A 20,375-nucleotide genomic window follows, 5' to 3' on the forward strand; every position below is an offset into this window, starting at 1 on the left:
CTGTCTGGAAGGTAGTGGGGCTGCCCGAGCTTTGGTGAGTGACCGCCAGAGGTGGAAGGTACTAGCATCAAGGGTAATTGCCCATCTGTACCATCAACCTCTAACCTGTGGACCGGCCTGTATTTCCTGGTGTTCAGCGCGTCCATGGGGTTACTGGGAGGAGATGGGCTCAGGTCCAACAGGTACGGAGGGGAGTTCCTGGGTGTGTGGTAGGGAGAGGAAAAGTCCAAGGAAGTGTTCTGGCACGTGTCGAAGACAGCATCGTCCAGCGATTGCTGGAAGAAGAGGGGTGAACCCCGTGGTGTGTTGTCAGCTGAGAGTGTTTGGCGGGGACTGTTGCAGGGAGAGAGGGTGCTCGAGTTCTGGGAGGGCAAGGCTGAGGGAATGGCCAGCCTGCCCAAGGCAGCCCTGAAGAGGAGCGCATTGTTAAAGGAGCTGGGACAAGACTGCGAGAGGTAATCGCCAAAATCCTCCTGGTAGGGCGGGCTGAGGGAGTGACATCTAGAGTCTTGGGAGAGGGGGTTTATGTCCATCTCCGCAGCCCTTCCCTCCTGTTGAGCCTCCGTTTCGTGGTTCAGTTCCACACGGATCGTAGGGATCCTCGGGCAGTTTCTCACCACCCCTCCTGGTCCCATGGTGAAATCATAAAGATGGAGCCCTGCCCCTTTGGGGCCAGCTTGCTTTGTCCCAACCGCCTCACTATCATTTGTGGATTTGTATTCATCAGACTGCACTTGGGGGGCTCTGGCCGAGCCATTTACTTTCGTTTTCACCACTCCAGTGGCTCTGAACTGAAATACGAACTCTGGCGGTGCCCTCTGATTTGCTGATGCCCATCTCTGCAGCTTCAACTGCTTTGTCAGCAGTGCCTTTGATGCCCTAGGCTTCCAGCTGTCTTCTGCCAAGTGGGAGGATGAGTGGTTGCCCTGTCCGTCCGCGGGCAAGCAGACCAGCTGACTGGATTTCGGACGAGACCGGGCAGTGTACTGTGCTCGTGAGAGATCATCGAGTGAGGCTGCCCTATTGCTCAACTGGCTCTGATTAGCAATGCGGTGCGGAGAGTTACTGTGCGATCGCTTCTGTACCTGGATTGGGATGAGAGAGTTATTCGGTCATGGAACACAAGGAAAATCTTTACTCACAGCAGCCAGACAGGGAGATGTGAGAGTGTATGGATCTCCTCCCCAAACCAGCCCAGCTTGCCCACCTTCATGGCCACTGAGGTTCGTAGATTCAGCTAGTTTCATCACGCACACACCATCGAGGTCATCTACAACAGGTGCTGCCTCAAGAAGGAGCCTCATTCACAGGAAGGAACCTCATCATCCAGGTCATGCCCATCAGGGAGGAGGGTCACGAGCCTGAAGACCCTCTCTCAATATTTACAGAACAACTCCTCTGCCATCAGATTTTCGAGTGGTCTGTGAGTCTGAGAAGACTATCTCATTGTAACGCACACAATATGCTGGAGGAACTCAGCAGATGAGGCAGCATCTATGGAGAGGAATAACCAGTCCATGTTTCAGATGGAGACTCTTCATTAGGTCTGGATAAAGTATCTCGGCTTGAACTGTTGACTGTTTATTCCTCTCAATAGATGCCACTTCACCTGCTGAGTTCCTCCAGCATTTTGTGTGTGTTACTCCGGATTTCCAGCATCTGCAGAATCTCTTGTGCTTATTATTTAGTCCCTCACAGTTCCTTTTTAGCACTTTAATTATTTTTGAGACTTACGGCATTTTTTATGTCTTGCAACACAGTTCACAACCTATGTCAATGATAATAACTCAATTTTCACAATAAACCTCTGTGACCCTCTATTTATCTGTTGGGGCAATGGGCAGAAGTTGTCTGAATGACAGGCACGAGCCTTCCAATCAGGGGAGGGTTTGTGGGAAGGTGAGCAACAGTGGAAGTGGGCATGTTAGGTGACCAATACAAGGAGAGAGATTATAGATCATGTGATAGAAATTTCCAGCATCTGACCAATCATATTCATCAAATCCACACCCAACAGGGAGACCAACCCACCCTGTCTTCTCAGCACAATCCATTTGGACAATTGGGATTGAATACCATTGTAAGACCAGTCGATGATCTTTCCTCTATTTCTCAGGCTCTGCCCTTCCAATGAAGGCTGACAAGGAGGGATTTCTCAGGCAGAGGGTGGGGAATCTGTGGAATTCATTGTCCCAGACGGCTGTGAAGGTCAAGTCAGGAGACTGATAGATTCTTGATTAGTCAGGGCACCAATGCTTATGGGGAGACGGCAGGAGAATGGTGTAGAGCGGATTAATAAATCAACCAAAACTGAATGGCAGAGAAGACTTGGCCTAATAGTGCTCCAATGCCTTATGACCGAAGGCCTATGAACTCCCAGGTAGGCAGCTGTGTGGAGCCAACAGTGGAGAGGGCAACCTAGAACCACACAGGTCAAAGCATCTTACAATGTGGGCTACTGGGGGTGGTGTAGTTGGGCTGAAGGGCCGACCTCACAATCAGGTATTTATCACAAACAGCGATTGAAGCATACAGTGAATTGTATCATTTGTGTTAACAACCAACACAACATAAGGACGTGCTGGGGGCAACCCACCCACTTGTGTCGCTACACAACCTGGCACGAACATAACACACGCACATTGCTCGGCAGAAAAACATAAACAAAACAAGCTTCGGGAGCATGGTTGTCCATTCAACTTGATGCATCTTATCATCTTGTATGCCTCTAACAAGTCAACTTTCATTCTCCCTGCGCTCAAAAGAAAAACCCCCGAGCTCACTCAACCTATCCTCATCATACATGCTCTCTAATACAGACATCATCCTGGTAAATCTCTTCCGCACACTCCCTAAAGCTTCTACATTCTTCCAGTCATGAAATAAATTAAAAGGTCAATCTTCCTGTGAATGAACACCGCCTATCTGACACTCCGTGTCTATGAATGAACATTGCCTATCTGACACTCTGTGTCTGTGAATGAACACTGCCTATCTGACACTCTGTGTCTATGAATGAACACTGCCTATCTGACACTCTGTATCCATGAATGAACACTGCCTATCTGACACTGTGTCTGTGAATGAACACTGCCTATCTGACACTCTGTATCTATGAATGAACACTGCCTATCTGACACTCTGTATCCATGAATGAACACTGCCTATCTGACACTGTGTCTGTGAATGAACACTGCCTATCTGACACTCTGTATCTATGAATGAACACTGCCTATCTGACACTCTGTGTCTATGAATGAACACTGCCTATCTGACACTCTGTATCCATGAATGAACACTGCCTATCTGACACTGTGTCTGTGAATGAACACTGCCTATCTGACACTCTGTATCTATGAATGAACACTGCCTATCTGACACTGTGTCTCTGAATGAACACTGCCTATCTGACACTCTGTATCTATGAATGAACACTGCCTATCTGACACTGTGTCTGTGAATGAACACTGCCTATCTGACACTCTGTGTCTGTGAATGAACACTGCCTATCTGACACTCCGTGTCTGTGCATGAACACTGCCTATCTGACACTCCGTGTCTGTGAATGAACACTGCCTATCTGACACTCTGTGTCTGTGAATGAACACTGCCTATCTGACACTCTGTATCTATGAATGAACACTGCCTATCTGACACTGTGTCTGTGAATGAACACTGCCTATCTGACACTCTGTATCTATGAATGAACATTGCCTATCTGACACTCTGTATCTATGAATGAACACTGCCTATCTGACACTGTGTCTGTGAATGAACACTGCCTATCTGACACTCTGTATCTATGAATGAACACTGCCTATGACACTGTGTCTGTGAATGAACACTGCCTATCTGACACTCTGTATCTATGAATGAACACTGCCTATCTGACACTGTGTCTCTGAATGAACACTGCCTATCTGACACTCTGTATCTATGAATGAACACTGCCTATCTGACACTCTGTATCTATGAATGAACACTGCCTATCTGACACTCTGTGTCTGTGAATGAACACTGCCTATCTGACACTCTGTATCCATGAATGAACACTGCCTATCTGACACTCCGTGTCTGTGAATGAACACTGCCTATCTGACACTCCGTGTCTATGAATGAACACTGCCTATCTGTCACTCTGTGTCTATGAATGAACACTGCCTATCTGACACTCTGTATCTATGAATGAACACTGCCTATCTGACACTCTGTATCTATGAATGAACACTGCCTATCTGACACTCTGTGTCTGTGAATGAAGTCTGCCTATCTGACACTCTGTGTCTGTGAATGAACACTGCCTATCTGACACTCTGTATCCATGAATGAACACTGCCTATCTGACACTCTGTGTCTATGAATGAACACTGCCTATCTGTCACTCTGTGTATATGAATGAACACTGCCTATCTGACACTCTGTGTCAAGGAATGAACACTGCCTATCTGTCACTCTGTGTCTGTGAATGAACACTGCCTATCTGACACTCTGTATCTATGAATGAACACTGCCTATCTGACACTCTGTGTCTGTGAATGAACACTGCCTATCTGACACTCTGTGTCTATGAATGAACACTGCCTATCTGACACTCTGTATCTATGAATGAACACTGCCTATCTGACACTCTGTGTCTGTGAATCAACACTGCCTATCTGACACTCTGTATCTATGAATGAACACTGCCTATCTGACACTCTGTATCTATGAATGAACACTGCCTATCTGACACTCTGTGTCTGTGAATGAAGTCTGCCTATCTGACACTCTGTGTCTGTGAATGAACATTGCCTATCTGACACTCTGTATCTATGAATGAACACTGCCTATCTGACACTCTTTGTCTATGAATGAACACTGCCTATCTGACACTCTGTGTCTGTGAATGAACACTGCCTATCTGACACACTGTGTCTGTGAATGAGCACTGCCTATCTGACACTGTGTCTATGAATGAACACGGCCTATCTGACACTCTGTGTCTATGAATGAACACTGCCTATCTGACACTGTGTGTCTATGAATGAACACTGCCTATCTGACAGTCACTATCTATGAATGAACACTGCCTATCTGTCACTCTGCTTCTATGAGTGAACAGTGCCTATCTGTCACTCTGTGTCTATGAATGAACACTGCCGATCTGTCACTCCGTGTCTATGAATGAACACTGACTATCTGTCACTCTGTGTCTATGAATGAACACTGCCTATCTGACACTCTGTATCTATGAATGAACACTGCCTATCTGACACTCTGTGTCTGTGAATGAACACTGCCTATCTGACACTCTGTGTCTATGAATGAACACTGCCTATCTGACACTCTGTATCTATGAATGAACACTGCCTATCTGACACTCTGTATCTATGAATGAACACTGCCTATCTGACACTCTGTATCTATGAATGAACACTGCCTATCTGACACTCTGTGTCTGTGAATGAAGTCTGCCTATCTGACACTCTGTGTCTGTGAATGAACATTGCCTATCTGACACTCTGTATCTATGAATGAACACTGCCTATCTGACACTCTTTGTCTATGAATGAACACTGCCTATCTGACACTCTGTGTCTATGAATGAACACTGCCTATCTGACACTCTGTGTCTGTGAATGAACACTGCCTATCTGACACTCTGTGTCTATGAATGAACACTGCCTATCTGACACTCTGTGTCTGTGAATGAACACTGCCTATCTGACACACTGTGTCTGTGAATGAGCACTGCCTATCTGACACTGTGTCTATGAATGAACACGGCCTATCTGACACTCTGTGTCTGTGAATGAACACTGCCTATCTGACACTCCGTGTCTGTGAATGAACACTGCCTATCTGACACTCCGTGTCTGTGAATGAACACTGCCTATCTGACACTCTGTATCTATGAATGAACACTGCCTATCTGACACTCTGTATCTATGAATGAACACTGCCTATCTGACACTCCGTGTCTGTGAATGAACACTGCCTATCTGACACTCTGTGTCTGTGAATGAACACTGCCTATCTGACACTCCGTGTCTATGAATGAACACTGCCTATCTGACACTCTGTGTCTATGAATGAACACTACCTATCTGACACTCTGTATCTTTGAATGAACACTGCCTATCTGACACTCTGTGTCGGTGATTGAACACTGCCTATCTGACACTCACAGTCTATGAATGATCACTGCCAATCTGAAACCCTGTGTTTATAAATGAACGCTGCCTATCTGACACTCTGTGTCTGTGAATGAACACTGCCTATCTGACACTCTGTGTCTGTGAATGAACACTGCCTATCTGACACTCTGTGTCTATGAATGAACACTGCCTATCTGACACTCTGTGTCTATGAATGAACACTACCTATCTGACACTCTGTGTCTATGAATGAACACTGCCTATCTGACACTCTGTGTCTGTGAATGAACACTGCCTATCTGACACACTGTGTCTGTGAATGAGCACTGCCTATCTGACACTGTGTCTATGAATGAACACGGCCTATCTGACACTCTGTGTCTGTGAATGAACACTGCCGATCTGACACTCTGTGTCGGTGAATGAACACTGCCTATCTGACACTCTGTGTCTGTGAATGAACACTGCCTATCTGACACTCTGTGTCTGTGAATGAACACTGCCTATCTGACACTCCGTGTCTGTGAATGAACACTGCCTATCTGACACTCCGTGTCTGTGAATGAACACTGCCTATCTGACACTCTGTATCTATGAATGAACACTGCCTATCTGACACTCTGTATCTATGAATGAACACTGCCTATCTGACACTCCGTGTCTGTGAATGAACACTGCCTATCTGACACTCTGTGTCTGTGAATGAACACTGCCTATCTGACACTCCGTGTCTATGAATGAACACTGCCTATCTGACACTCTGTGTCTATGAATGAACACTACCTATCTGACACTCTGTATCTTTGAATGAACACTGCCTATCTGACACTCTGTGTCGGTGATTGAACACTGCCTATCTGACACTCACAGTCTATGAATGATCACTGCCAATCTGAAACCCTGTGTTTATAAATGAACGCTGCCTATCTGACACTCTGTGTCTGTGAATGAACACTGCCTATCTGACACTCTGTGTCTGTGAATGAACACTGCCTATCTGACACTCTGTGTCTATGAATGAACACTGCCTATCTGACACTCTGTGTCTGTGAATGAACACTGCCTATCTGACACTCTGTGTCTATGAATGAACACTGCCTATCTGACACTCTGTGTCTATGAATGAACACTGCCTATCTGACACTCTGTGTCTGTGAATGAACACTGCCTATCTGACACTCACTGTCTATGAATGAACACTGCCTATCTGACACTCTGTGTCTATGAATGAACACTACCTATCTGACACTCTGTGTCTATGAATGAACCCTGCCTATCTGACACTCCATGTCTATGAATGAACACTGCCTATCTGACACTCTGTGTCTATGAATGAACACTGCCTATCTGTCACTCTGTGTCTGTGAATGAACACTGCCTATCTGACACTCTGTGTCTATGAATGAACACTGCCTATCTGACACCGTGTCTATGAATGAACACTGCCTATCTGACACTCTGTGTCTATGAATGAACACTGCCTATCTGACACTCTGTGTCTATGAATGAACACTGCCTATCTGACACCGTGTCTATGAATGAACACTGCCTATCTGTCACTCTGTGTCTATGAATGAACACTGCCTATCTGACACCGTGTCTATGAATGAACACTGCCTATCTGACACTCTGTGTCTATGAATGAACACTGCCTATCTGACACTCTGTGTCTATGAATGAACACTACCTATCTGACACTCTGTGTCTATGAATGAACACTGCCTATCTGACACTGCCTATCTGTCACTCCGTGTCTATGAATGAACACTGCCTATCTGACACTCTCTGTCTATGAATGAACACTACCTATCTGACACTCTGTGTCTATGAATGAGCACTGCCTATCTGACACTGCCTATCTGTCACTCCGTGTCTATGAATGAACACTGCCTATCTGACACTCTGTGTCTATGAATGAACACTACCTATCTGACACTCTGTCTCTATGAATGAACACTGCCTATCTGTCACTGCCTATCTGTCACTCCGTGTCTGTGAATGAACACTGCCTATCTGACACTCTGTGTCTATGAATGAACACTACCTATCTGACACTCTGTGTCTATGAATGAGCACTGCCTATCTGACACTGCCTATCTGTCACTCCGTGTCTATGAATGAACACTACCTATCTGACACTCTGTGTCTGTGAATGAACACTGCCTATCTGACACTCTGTGTCTATGAATGAACACTGCCTATCTGACACTGCCTATCTGTCACTCTGTGTCTGTGAATGAACACTGCCTATCTGACACTCTGTGTCTATGAATGAACACTGCCTATCTGACACCGTGTCTATGAATGAACACTGCCTATCTGACACTCTGTGTCTATGAATGAACACTGCCTATCTGTCACTCTGTGTCTATGCATGAACACTGCCTATCTGTCACTCTGTGTCTATGAATGAACACTGCCTATCTGACACTCTGTATCTATGAATGAACACTGCCTATCTGTCACTCTGTGTCTATGAATGAACACTGCCTATCTGTCACTCTGTGTCTATGCATGAACACTGCCTATCTGTCACTCTGTGTCTATGAATGAACACTGCCTATCTGTCACTCTGTGTCTATGAATGAACACTGCCTATCTGACACTCTGTATCTATGAATGAACACTGCCTATCTGTCACTCTGTGTCTATGAATGAACACTGCCTATCTGACACTCTGTATCTTTGAATGAACACTGCCTATCTGACACTCCATGTCTATGAATGAACACTGCCTATCTGACAAACTGTATCTTTGAATGAACACTGCCTATCTGACACTCCGTGTCTATGAATGAACACTGCCTATCTGACACTCTGTATCTATGAATGAACACTGCCTATCTGTCACTCTGTGTCTATGAATGAACACTGCCTATCTGACACTCTGTATCTATGAATGAACACTGCCTATCTGACACTCCGTGTCCATGATTGAACACTGCCTATCTGACACTCTGTGTCTATGACACTGCTGTTCCTAAGTTTTTCATTGCACCTGTATCACCATGGATTTGTCCAGATGACAATAAACTTGACTTTGACACATGACTCTTTGCACTGGCCTAACAGTCCACTGTCTACCCATATCCTGGGCCAGTGGGCTTCGGAGTGAGCGTGCGACCTGTCAGCGCGTACCTCCTTGGCCCAGGCCGGCTTATCGTTGACATTGAGGCTGTCCTTGTAGTGGTACAGCTGTTTCTTCTCTCCGGTCCGGGAGTCCAGCTGTTGCTGCTGCAGAGACACCAGGTAGGCCCGCTCCTGCTGCAGTTGTCTCTGCAGTCGTTCTGCCTGGCGCTGCTCCTCCAGCTGCTTTCGCTTGTACTCCTATTCGAACATGAGACAGCCGAGAGGGATATGACACCTTCAGTTATCACCAGTCCTCCTCTCCCATCCTCCACCCCGCACCCCTCTCATTAAGGAATACCAAGCACAGCCTCACTCATGGTGGTCTGACAACGAAACGCAAGAGAGTGCAGATGCTGGATTTGAGATCCAGTGCCGAATAGACTTTTCTGTTCCAATGAGCCACACTGCCCACCAACCGTCTGGTTGAACCCCAGCCTAATCACAGGACAAGTTACAATGGCCAGTTGAGCTACTAGTCCATATGCCTTTGCACTGTGGGAGTAAACCGGAGCATTCGGAGAAAACCCGTGCGGATCACGGGGAACGACGCACAATGGGGCTGAACTCGGATCTCCGACACCCTGAGCTAAGCTTGGCTCCCCGTGGAATCTCTCCCCAGACCAGCACCACGGCTGCAGAGGGTCATGGCCTCAGCCAGGTCTATGACGGGCACAGCCCTCTACACCGTCCAGTACGTCTGCAAAAGGCCCTACCTCATCTGTCACCCCCCCAGAACACGTCCTCTTCTCGGTACTGCCATCAGGGAGGAGGTACAGCAGCCTGAAGACTCACACTGAATGATTTAGGAACAGTTTCTCCTCTCCTCCATCAGATTTTTGAATTACCATGTACCCTAATCCTGGATTTTTGCTTCAATTTTCATTGTTGTAATTTATGATAATTATTGTCAGTCACCTGTACCTGGTGTCACTTGATGGACATGCAATCTATCTATATAGGCTATCTTATGTATTTATATTTGTAGTGTTTTTTTTTATTTTTGTGTTTTTTTGTGCAGCATCGGACCCGGAGTAACAATTATTTTATTCTCCTTTACACTTGTCCACTGGAAATGACATTTAACAATCTTGAATCTTTATGACTTGCACTGCACTACTGCCACAAAGCAAATAATTTCACGTTACGCAAGTCAGTGATAATAAACCTATTTCTGATCCTCGCTCTTCATCAGAACCAGGGACAGCTGGATGTGGCTCGTGTGCACTCCGTGTAGAATTACCCGTGGGGTTGGGGCTCCATCCACAATCCATCCAGATCCCATAAATTTCAAGCACAATTGGTTAATAAAGCTATGAACTTTGCTCCCCCATTTCAAGAGTTCAAAGTTCAAAGTAAATTTATTACCGAAGTATGTATATGTCATCCTATACGGCCTTCGAATTCATTTTCCCGTGGGCATTCACAGTCTGTGTGAGCTGTCCGCCAAATGTCACTGTGTATCACTAGCACCATCTGGAATTGTTGAAATTATTATTGAGATATGTTACGTTTTAAATTTTCTTTGTCCTTCTGACTGAGAGATGACAGATTTCAATTCTGTTTCATTACGTTGCAGCTCCTGGGTGAACAGGTGCAGGAAACATTGAATTCCAGTTGCCAGACATACCTGAGGACTACCTGGGAAGACCAAGGTGGGCTGCAGAGCTGCCCTGACAGCCAAAGTCCTTCCTTACCCTGACACCGTTCTAACAATAACTGTGATGGGTTAACCTACGAGGAGCATTTGATGGCTTTGGGCCTGTTCTTGGTAGACTTTAAAAGAATGAGAGGGGATCTTTTCTCATCTCATTGAAACCCCCACCACCCAGACCATGGTCTTATCTTATTGGGACCCCCACCATCCAGACCATGGTCTTATCTCATTGGGACCCCCACCACCCAGATCATGGTCTTATCTCATTGGGACCCCCACCACCCAGACCATGGTCTTATCTCATTGGGACCCCCACCACCCAGACCATGGTCTTATCTCATTGGGACCCCCACCATCCAGACCATGGTCTTATCTCATTGGGACCCCCACCATCCAGACCATGGTCTTATCTCATTGCGACCCCCACCATCCAGATCATTGTCTCATCTCATTGAAACCCCCACCATCCAGATCATTGTCTCATCTCATTGAAACCCCCACCATCCAGACCATGGTCTTATCTCATTGCGACCCCCACCATCCAGATCATTGTCTTATCTCATTGGGACCCCCACCACCCAGACCATGGTCTTATCTCATTGGGACCCCCACCACCCAGACCATGGTCTTATCTCATTGGGACCCCCACCACCCAGACCATGGTCTTATCTCATTGGGACCCCCTCCACCCAGACCATGGTCTTATCTCATTGGGACCCCCACCACCCAGACCATGGTCTTATCTCATTGGGACCCCCACCATCCAGACCATGGTCTTATCTCATTGGGACCCCCACCACCCAGACCATGGTCTTATCTCATTGGGACCCCCACCATCCAGACCATGGTCTTATCTCATTGGGACCCCCACCACCCAGACCATGGTCTTATCTCATTGGGACCCCCACCATCCAGACCATGGTCTTATCTCATTGGGACCCCCACCATCCAGACCATGGTCTTATCTCATTGGGACCCCCACCATCTAGGCCATGGTCTCATCTTGCTGCTGTCATCAGGAAGAAGGTACAACCGAGATTCATTTCTGCAGGGATACTCAATAAATTCGTAGAATAATGACAGGTTCACACCACCAGGTTCAGGGGCCGTAAATATCCCTCAACCATCAGGCTCTTGAACCAGAGGCGATAACATCACTTGCTCCATCATTGAAATGTTCCCACAACCTGGAGACTCACTTCCAAAGACTCCTCAACTCATGTCCTCAATACTTATTGATACTTATTTGCTATTATTTCTTTCTTTTTGTATTTGCACATATTTATTGTCTTTTGCACACTGGTTGAACACCCAAGTTGGTGAGATCTTTCATTATTCTACAAATTTATTGAGTATGCCTGCAAAAACGAACCTCAGGGTGTACCTGGTGACATATATGTACTTTAATAATAAATTTATTTGGACCTTTGAAAACTATCTTCCTATAGTGGAAGAGTCTAGGACCAGACAGCACAGCCTCACAATAGACAGATGTCCATTTAGAACAGAGATGAGGAGGAATTTCTTTAGCTGGGGGTGGTGAATCTGTGGATTCTGTGGCAATGTCATTGAGTATATTTAAAGCAGAGGTTGATAGTTTTTGATATTCAGGGTACCAAAGATTATGGGGAAACAGAATGGAGTTGAGGAGGATATTAAATCAGCCATGATAGAACAGATCCAGTGGGCCAAATGGCCTAATTCTTCTCCTGTGTCTTATGGAGATGATGGTGCCTGAGATCCCCTGATGTGACCAGCAGGGCAGACAACACTTTGTAAAGGAGAGCAAAATAATCGTTACTCTGGATCCAATGCAGCACAAGAAAACACAATGAGATAAAGAACACAATAATAAAAGCACAATAAATATAAAAACATGAGATATTCATATTCATAGATTGATTGTATGTCCATAAAGTGACGCTGGGCAGGAGTGTCTGTACGCACGGTGACTGACAGGAAATGATAAAGCAGTGGTGGTTGGGGGTGTGGAGGGGTAGGTTAGTGGGTGGAGGTGTTGATCAGCCTCACTGCTTGGGGAAAGTAACTGTTTTTGAGTCTGGTGGTCCTGGTGTGGATGCTACGTAGCCTCCTCCCTGATGGAAGTGGGACAGACAGTCCATGAGGAGGGTGGGTGGGATCTTTCACGATGTTACTGGCCTTTTTCCAGCACCTTTCTATATATAAGTCGTTGATGGATTCAATGTTTAACGCAATTTCCAGTTTGTTTGATATGTATGACGTAAGCAAGCGATCATGGTCTTTCTACAACCATGATGGTTCTTGGCAAATTTTTCGACAGAAGTGGTTTGCTATGGACAGCTGGACAATGTCTTTACAAGATGGTGACCCCAGCCATTATCAATAATCTTCTGAGATTGTCAGTGGTCACATAACCAAGATTTCAGATATGCACCAGCTGCTCCCGAGGCTTCACGTGACCCTGATCAGGGGTGGGAGTGCAAAGTAGGTACTACACTTTGCCCCTGGGTGACCTGCCAGCTAGCAGAGGGGAGGAGCACCTTACACCTCCTTTGGGAGAGACGATTCTCCACCCGTCACTCATTTCCAGCACACACGCATAAAGGAGGACAAAATAATTGTTTCTCCTGATCTGATGCAGCACGTAAAAGCACTATAAGATTCAGAGCACAATAATAATAAAAACATAATAAGTACATAAGACTGCTTATATTCATAGATCGATTGTGTGTCCATAGAGTGACGCAAGACACAGGCGTGTCTGAACATAAGGTGACTGACAGGAAATGATATGGAGAATGGAGGAAAGTATCTGTTTCTGAGACTGGTGGGCCTGGTGTGGATATGTTGCAGCCTCTTCCTGGAAGGCAGTGGGACAAACAACTCCATAAGCAGGGTGGATGGGATACTTCATGATGTTTCTGGCTATTTTCCAGTCAGATAAGGTCTATCTGTTCGTTCAACCACTTCCACCACTTCCTTAATTATCATGTCACTCTCCAGAAGGTCATTTTTAAGCTTCTCAGACACAGAGTGAAGCTCCCTCCACACCGTGCCCTCACACACACCCGGGGTCAGACACAGAGTGAATCTCCCTCCACACCGTGCCCTCACACACACCCGGGGTCAGACACAGAGTGAAGCTCCCTCCACACCGTCCCATCACATACTCCCGGGGTCAGACACAGAGTGAAACTCCCTCACACCGTCCCATCACACACTCCCGGGGTCAGACACAGAGTGAAGCTCCCTCCACACCGTCCCATCACACACACCCGGGGTCAGACACAGAGTGAAACTCCCTCACACCGTCCCATCACACACACCCGGGGTCAGACACAGAGTGAAGCTCCCTTCACACCGTGCCCTCACACACTCCCGGGGTCAGACACAGAGTGAAACTCCCTCACACCGTCCCATCACACACCCCCGGGGTCAGACACAGAGTGAAACTCCCTCCACACTGTCCCATCACACACTCCCGGGGTCAGAGACAGAGTGAAGCTCCCTCCACACCGTCCCATCACACACTCCCGGGGTCAGACACAGAATGAATCTCCCTCCGCACCGTCCCATCACACACTCCCGGGGTCAGACACAGAGTGAAGCTCCCTCACACCGTGCCCTCACACACCCCCGGGGTCAGACACAGAGTGAAACTCCCTCCACACCGTCCCATCACACACTCCCGGGGTCAGACACAGAGTGAAACTCCCTCACACCGTCCCATCACACACACCCGGGGTCAGACACAGAGTGAAGCTCCCCCCACACCGTGCCCTCACACACACCCGGGGTCAGACACAGAGTGAAACTCCCTCACACCGTCCCATCACACACTCCCAGGGTCAGACACAGAGTGAAGCTCCCTCCACACCGTGCCCTCACACACACCCGGGGTCAGACACAGAGTGAAACTCCCTCACACCGTCCCATCACACACACCCGGGGTCAGACACAGAGTGAAACTCCCTCACACCGTCCCATCACACACTCCAGGGGTCAGACACAGAGTGAAACTCCCTCACACTGTCCCATCACACACTCCCGGGGTCAGACACGGAGTGAAGCTCCCTCCACACCGTCCCATCACACACTCCCGGGGTCAAACACAGAGTGAATCTCCCTCACACTGTCCCATCACACACTCCCGGGGTCAGACACAGAGTGAAGCTCCCTCCACACCGTGCCCTCACACACACCCGGGGTCAGAGACAGAGTGAAACTCCCTCACACCGTCCCATCACACACTCCCGGGGTCAGACACAGAGTGAAACTCCCTCACACTGTCCCATCACACACTCCCAGGGTCAGACACAGAGTGAAGCTCCCTCCACACCGTCCCAACACACACTCCAGGGGTCAGACACAGAGTGAAGCTCCCTCCACACCGTGCCCTCACACACACCCGGGGTCAGACACAGAGTGAAGCTCCCTCCACACCGTCCCATCACACACTCCAGGGGTCAGACACAGAGTGAAGCTCCCTCCACACCGTCCCATCACACACTCCAGGGGTCAGACACAGAGTGAAACTCCCTCCACACCGTCCCATCACACACTCCCTGGGTCAGACACAGAGTGAAACTCCCTCCACACCGTCCCATCACACACTCCAGGGGTCAGACACAGAGTGAAACTCCCTCACACCGTCCCATCACACACTCCAGGGGTCAGACACAGAGTGAAGCTCCCTCCACACCGTCCCATCACACACTCCCGGGGTCAGAGACAGAGTGAAACTCCCTCACACTGTCCCATCACATACTCCCGGGGTCAGACACAGAGTGAAACTCCCTCCACACCGTCCCATCACACACACCCGGGGTCAGAGACAGAGTGAAACTCCCTCCACACCGTCCCATCACACACTCCAGGGGTCAGACACAGAGTGAAGCTCCCTCCACACCGTCCCATCACACACACCCGGGGTCAGAGACAGAGTGAAACTCCCTCCACACCGTCCCATCACACACTCCCGGGGTCAGACACAGAGTGAATCTCCCTCCACACCGTGCCCTCACACACACCCGGGGTCAGACACAGAGTGAAGCTCCCTCCACACCGTGCCCTCACACACACCCAGGGTCAGACACAGAGTGAAACTCCCTCTACACCGTCCCATCACACACACCCAGGGTCAGACACAGAGTGAAACTCCCTCCACACCGTCCCATCACACACTCCCAGGGTCAGACACAGAGTGAATCTCCCTCCACACCGTCCCATCACAGACTCCCGGGGTCAGACACAGAGTGAAGCTCCCTCTACACCGTCCCATCACACACTCCCGGGGTTAGACACAGAGTGAAACTCCCTCTACACCGTCCCATCACAGACTCCCGGGGTCAGACACAGAGTGAATCTCCCTCTACACCGTCCCATCACACACTCCCAGGGTCAGACACAGAGTGAAGCTCCCTCCACACCGTCCCATCACACACTCCCAGCGTCAGACACAGAGTGAAACTCCCTCACACTGTCCCATCACACACTCCAGGGGTCAGACACAGAGTGAAACTCCCTCACACCGTCCCATCACACACTCCCGGGGTCAGACACAGAGTGAAACTCCCTCACACCGTCCCATCACACACTCCAGGGGTCAGACACAGAGTGAAACTCCCTCTACACCGTCCCATCACACACTCCCGGGGTTAGACACAGAGTGAAACTCCCTCTACACCGTCCCATCACACACTCCCGGGGTCAGACACAGAGTGAAACTCCCTCACACTGTCCCATCACACACTCCCTGGGTCAGACACAGAGTGAAGTTCCCTCCACACCGTCCCATCACACACTCCCTGGGTCAGACACAGAGTGAAGTTCCCTCCACACTGTCCCATCACACACTCCCTGGGTCAGACACAGAGTGAAGTTCCCTCCACACCGTCCCATCACACACTCCCGGGGTCAGACACAGAGTGAAGCTCCCTCCACACCGTCCCATCACACACTCCCAGGGTCAGACACAGAGTGAAGCTCCCTCCACACCGTCCCATCACACACTCCCGGGGTCAGACACAGAGTGAAACTCCCTCACACTGTCCCATCACACACTCCAGGGGTCAGACACAGAGTGAAACTCCCTCACACCGTCCCATCACACACTCCAGGGGTCAGACACAGAGTGAAACTCCCTCACACTGTCCCATCACACACTCCCAGGGTCAGACACAGAGTGAAGCTCCCTCCACACCGTCCCAACACACACTCCCGGGGTCAGAGACAGAGTGAAACTCCCTCACACTGTCCCATCACACACTCCCGGGGTCAGACACAGAGTGAAACTCCCTCACACTGTCCCATCACACACTCCCAGGGTCAGACACAGAGTGAAGCTCCCTCCACACCGTCCCATCACACACTCCCGGGGTCAGACACAGAGTGAAACTCCCTCACACTGTCCCATCACACACTCCTGGGATCAGACACAGAGTGAAGCTCCCTCCACACCATCCCATCACACACTCCTGGGGTCAGACACGGAGTGAAACTCCCTCCACACCTTCAAATCACACACTCCCGGGGTCAGACACAGAGTGAAGCTCCCTCTACACTGTCCCATTACACACTCCTGGGGTCAGACCGAGTGAAGCTCCCTCCACACCGTCCCATCACACACTCCCAGAGACAGACAGAGTGAAGCTCCCTCCACACTGTCCCATTACACACTCCTGGGGTCAGACCGAGTGAAGCTCGCTCTACAGTGTGACTGGATGATGAAGGATCTAGAGCATCCAGTCACACACTCCTGAGGGAGGGAAAGCACAGGTTAGATGGGAAGATCACATTCACCCTCTGCACCGAGGTTCTCACAGCACCGAGGTGCAGCCCATGTCGAATGCGATGGGTATGTGGTCTGGAGGAGGATGTTGATGAGGGGTGGGCTTCACATCGGCCAGAGATACCAGTGGAATGTGCTAGAAGGTAGGGTAGGTGGGTGGACGGTGAGTACAGTATTGATGAGGGGTCCATTTACCAGTAGAAGGGCCTGTTCCTGCAGGAGCTGGTGCTGAAGGATCTCTAACTGTCTCTGTTCCTCCTCTAACTGGCGTCTGATGTACTCCTGCTGACATCAGGGGAGAGAGCGAGAGAAAGAGAGAGTGACAGGCATAAAGCGAGAAAACAGGGATGATTCAGAAACAAAGGACAAAGAACAGGAACAGCAAGAATGAGAAACTCCAGAATAAATTCCATATCACCCGGTCTAGCACAGATCCCTCACCCAGTCCGACGTAAATCCCTCACCCAGTCCAACATGGGTCCCTCACCCAGTCCGACGTAAATCCCTCACCCAGTCCAACATGGGTCCCTCACCCAGTCCAACATGGGTCCTTCACCCAGTCCGACGTAAATCCCTCACCCAGTCCGACGTAAATCCTTCACCCAGTCCAACATGGGCCCCTCACCCAGTCCAACATGGGTCCCTCACCCAGTCCGACGTAAATCCCTCACCCAGTCCAACATGGGTCCCTCACCCAGTCCGACGTAAATCCTTCACCCAGTCCAATGTGGGTCCCTCACCCAGTCCAACGTAAATCCCTCACCCAGTCCAACATGGGCCCCTCACCCAGTCCAACATGGGTCCTTCACCCAGTCCGACGTAAATCCCTCACCCAGTCCGACGTAAATCCTTCACCCAGTCCAACATGGGCCCCTCACCCAGTCCAACATGGGTCCCTCACCCAGTCCGACGTAAATCCCTCACCCAGTCCAACATGGGTCCCTCACCCAGTCCGACGTAAATCCTTCACCCAGTCCAACGTAAATCCCTCACCCAGTCCGACGTAAATCCCTCACCCAGTCCAACGTAAATCCTTCACCCAGTCCAACATGGGCCCCTCACCCAGTCCAACATGGGCCCCTCACCCAGTCCAACATGGGTCCCTCACCCAGTCCGACATGGGTCCCTCACCCAGTCCGACGTAAATCCCTCACCCAGTCCGACGTAAATACCTCACCCAGTCCAACATGGGTCCCTCACCCAGTCCAACATGGGCCCCTCACCCAGTCCAACATGGGCCCCTCACCCAGTCCAACATGGGTCCCTCACCCAGTCCAACATGGGCCCCTCACCCAGTCCAACATGAGTCCCTCACCCAGTCCAACATGGGTCCTTCACCCAGTCCAACATGGGCTCCTCACCCAGTCCAACATGAGTCCCTCACCCAGTCCAACATGGGTCCCTCACCCAGTCCAACATGGGCTCCTCACCCAGTCCAACATGAGTCCCTCACCCAGTCCAACATGGGCCCCTCACCCAGTCCAACATGAGTCCCTCACCCAGTCCAACATGGGTCCCTCACCCAGTCCAACATGGGCTCCTCACCCAGTCCAACATGAGTCCCTCACCCAGTCCAACATGGGTCCCTCACCCAGTCCAACATGGGTCCCTCACCCAGTCCAACATGGGCTCCTCACCCAGTCCAACATGGGTCCCTCACCCAGTCCAATGTGGGTCCCTCACCCAGACCAACATGGGTCCCTCACCCAGTCTAACATGGGTCCCTCACCCAGTCCAACATGGGTCCCTCACCCAGTCCGACGTGGGTCCCTCACCCAGTCCAACATGGGCCCCTCACCCAGTCCAACTTAAATCCCTCACCCAGTCCAACGTGGGTCCCTCACCCAGTCCAACATGGGCCCCTCACCCAGTCCAACGTGGGTCCCTCACCCAGTCCAACATGGGCCCCTCACCCAGTCCGACGTGGGTTCCTCACACCGAGCACATTTCTTCATAATTCTTATTGAAACGTACAGTTTTTATTATGTATTGCAACGTACTGTTTCCACAAAACAACACATTTCATGACACACTGCATGCTGTGATATTAAACCTGATTCTGACTCAGATTTGTAAACATTGGCCACTTCACAGGATTTGCCCCTCCTCTGGAACTGGGGTAATTCTCCCTCTCCACACCATCACTCACCTGCTCCCTCTCAGCCTTACGCCTCTCCTCCTCCCTCTGCAGCCTCTCCATCTCCTCGTAGCGGCGTCTCTGCTCACGCTCCTGCTGCTTCCGGAACTCCCGCTCTCTCCGTTGTTGCTAGGACACCAGGAAGGCAAACAGGGAGTGAGTGAGTGAGTGAGTGAGTGGGAACTGGGGATGGTGGCATCCAAGCAGTGAGGGCTTTTGGGGTTTACTGGCAAACATCAGGCCGAACCTTTCCCGACTATCCACTTCTCATCGAATCTGGAGCAGATGGGAAGGACTGTGGGGATAATAGATTCAGGAGTGGGTTTGCAGGGAGCTAACGGGCCGAATAATCTCCCTGGATCAAATCAAGGGTCTCAGGGGCAGAGATGGAAACACGTGGATTCCCAAATGTGAGTGAGAACCCACAAAATTTTACAGATTCTGGAAATTCTGTGATCAGTGTAGAAGGTGGTTGTAAGTTACAATGGGACTCTGACAGGATTGAAAGCTTGGATAACGAATGGCAGGAGTTTCACCCAGAAAAGT

General features: G+C 49.5%; 1 protein-coding gene across 5 annotated transcripts in view; it reads right to left on the reverse strand.

Annotated features, from left to right (window-relative positions):
• Nucleotides 1-20,375, reverse strand: part of LOC132406278 (traf2 and NCK-interacting protein kinase-like) — a 268,579-nt gene that overhangs the window by 118,765 nt on the left and 129,439 nt on the right. For 4 of the 5 annotated variants that reach the window (XR_009516121.1, XM_059991712.1, XM_059991697.1 and 1 more), the window contains exons 13-14: nt 19,842-19,958; nt 9,276-9,464 (exon numbers count right to left, since the gene is read on the reverse strand). Coding sequence is in view for 4 of the 5 variants with exons in the window: in XM_059991712.1 (XP_059847695.1) it covers nt 9,276-9,464; nt 19,842-19,958 (306 nt within the window). In the remaining variant the exon portion in view is untranslated. Of the gene's footprint in view, nt 1-9,275; nt 9,465-17,887; nt 17,975-19,841; nt 19,959-20,375 lie in introns of all 5 variants that reach the window. The other variant, XM_059991731.1, reaches the window with a different exon arrangement.

The sequence above is a fragment of the Hypanus sabinus genome, chromosome 2 (assembly GCF_030144855.1).
Source record: "Hypanus sabinus isolate sHypSab1 chromosome 2, sHypSab1.hap1, whole genome shotgun sequence".
Classification (NCBI taxonomy): domain Eukaryota; kingdom Metazoa; phylum Chordata; class Chondrichthyes; order Myliobatiformes; family Dasyatidae; genus Hypanus; species Hypanus sabinus.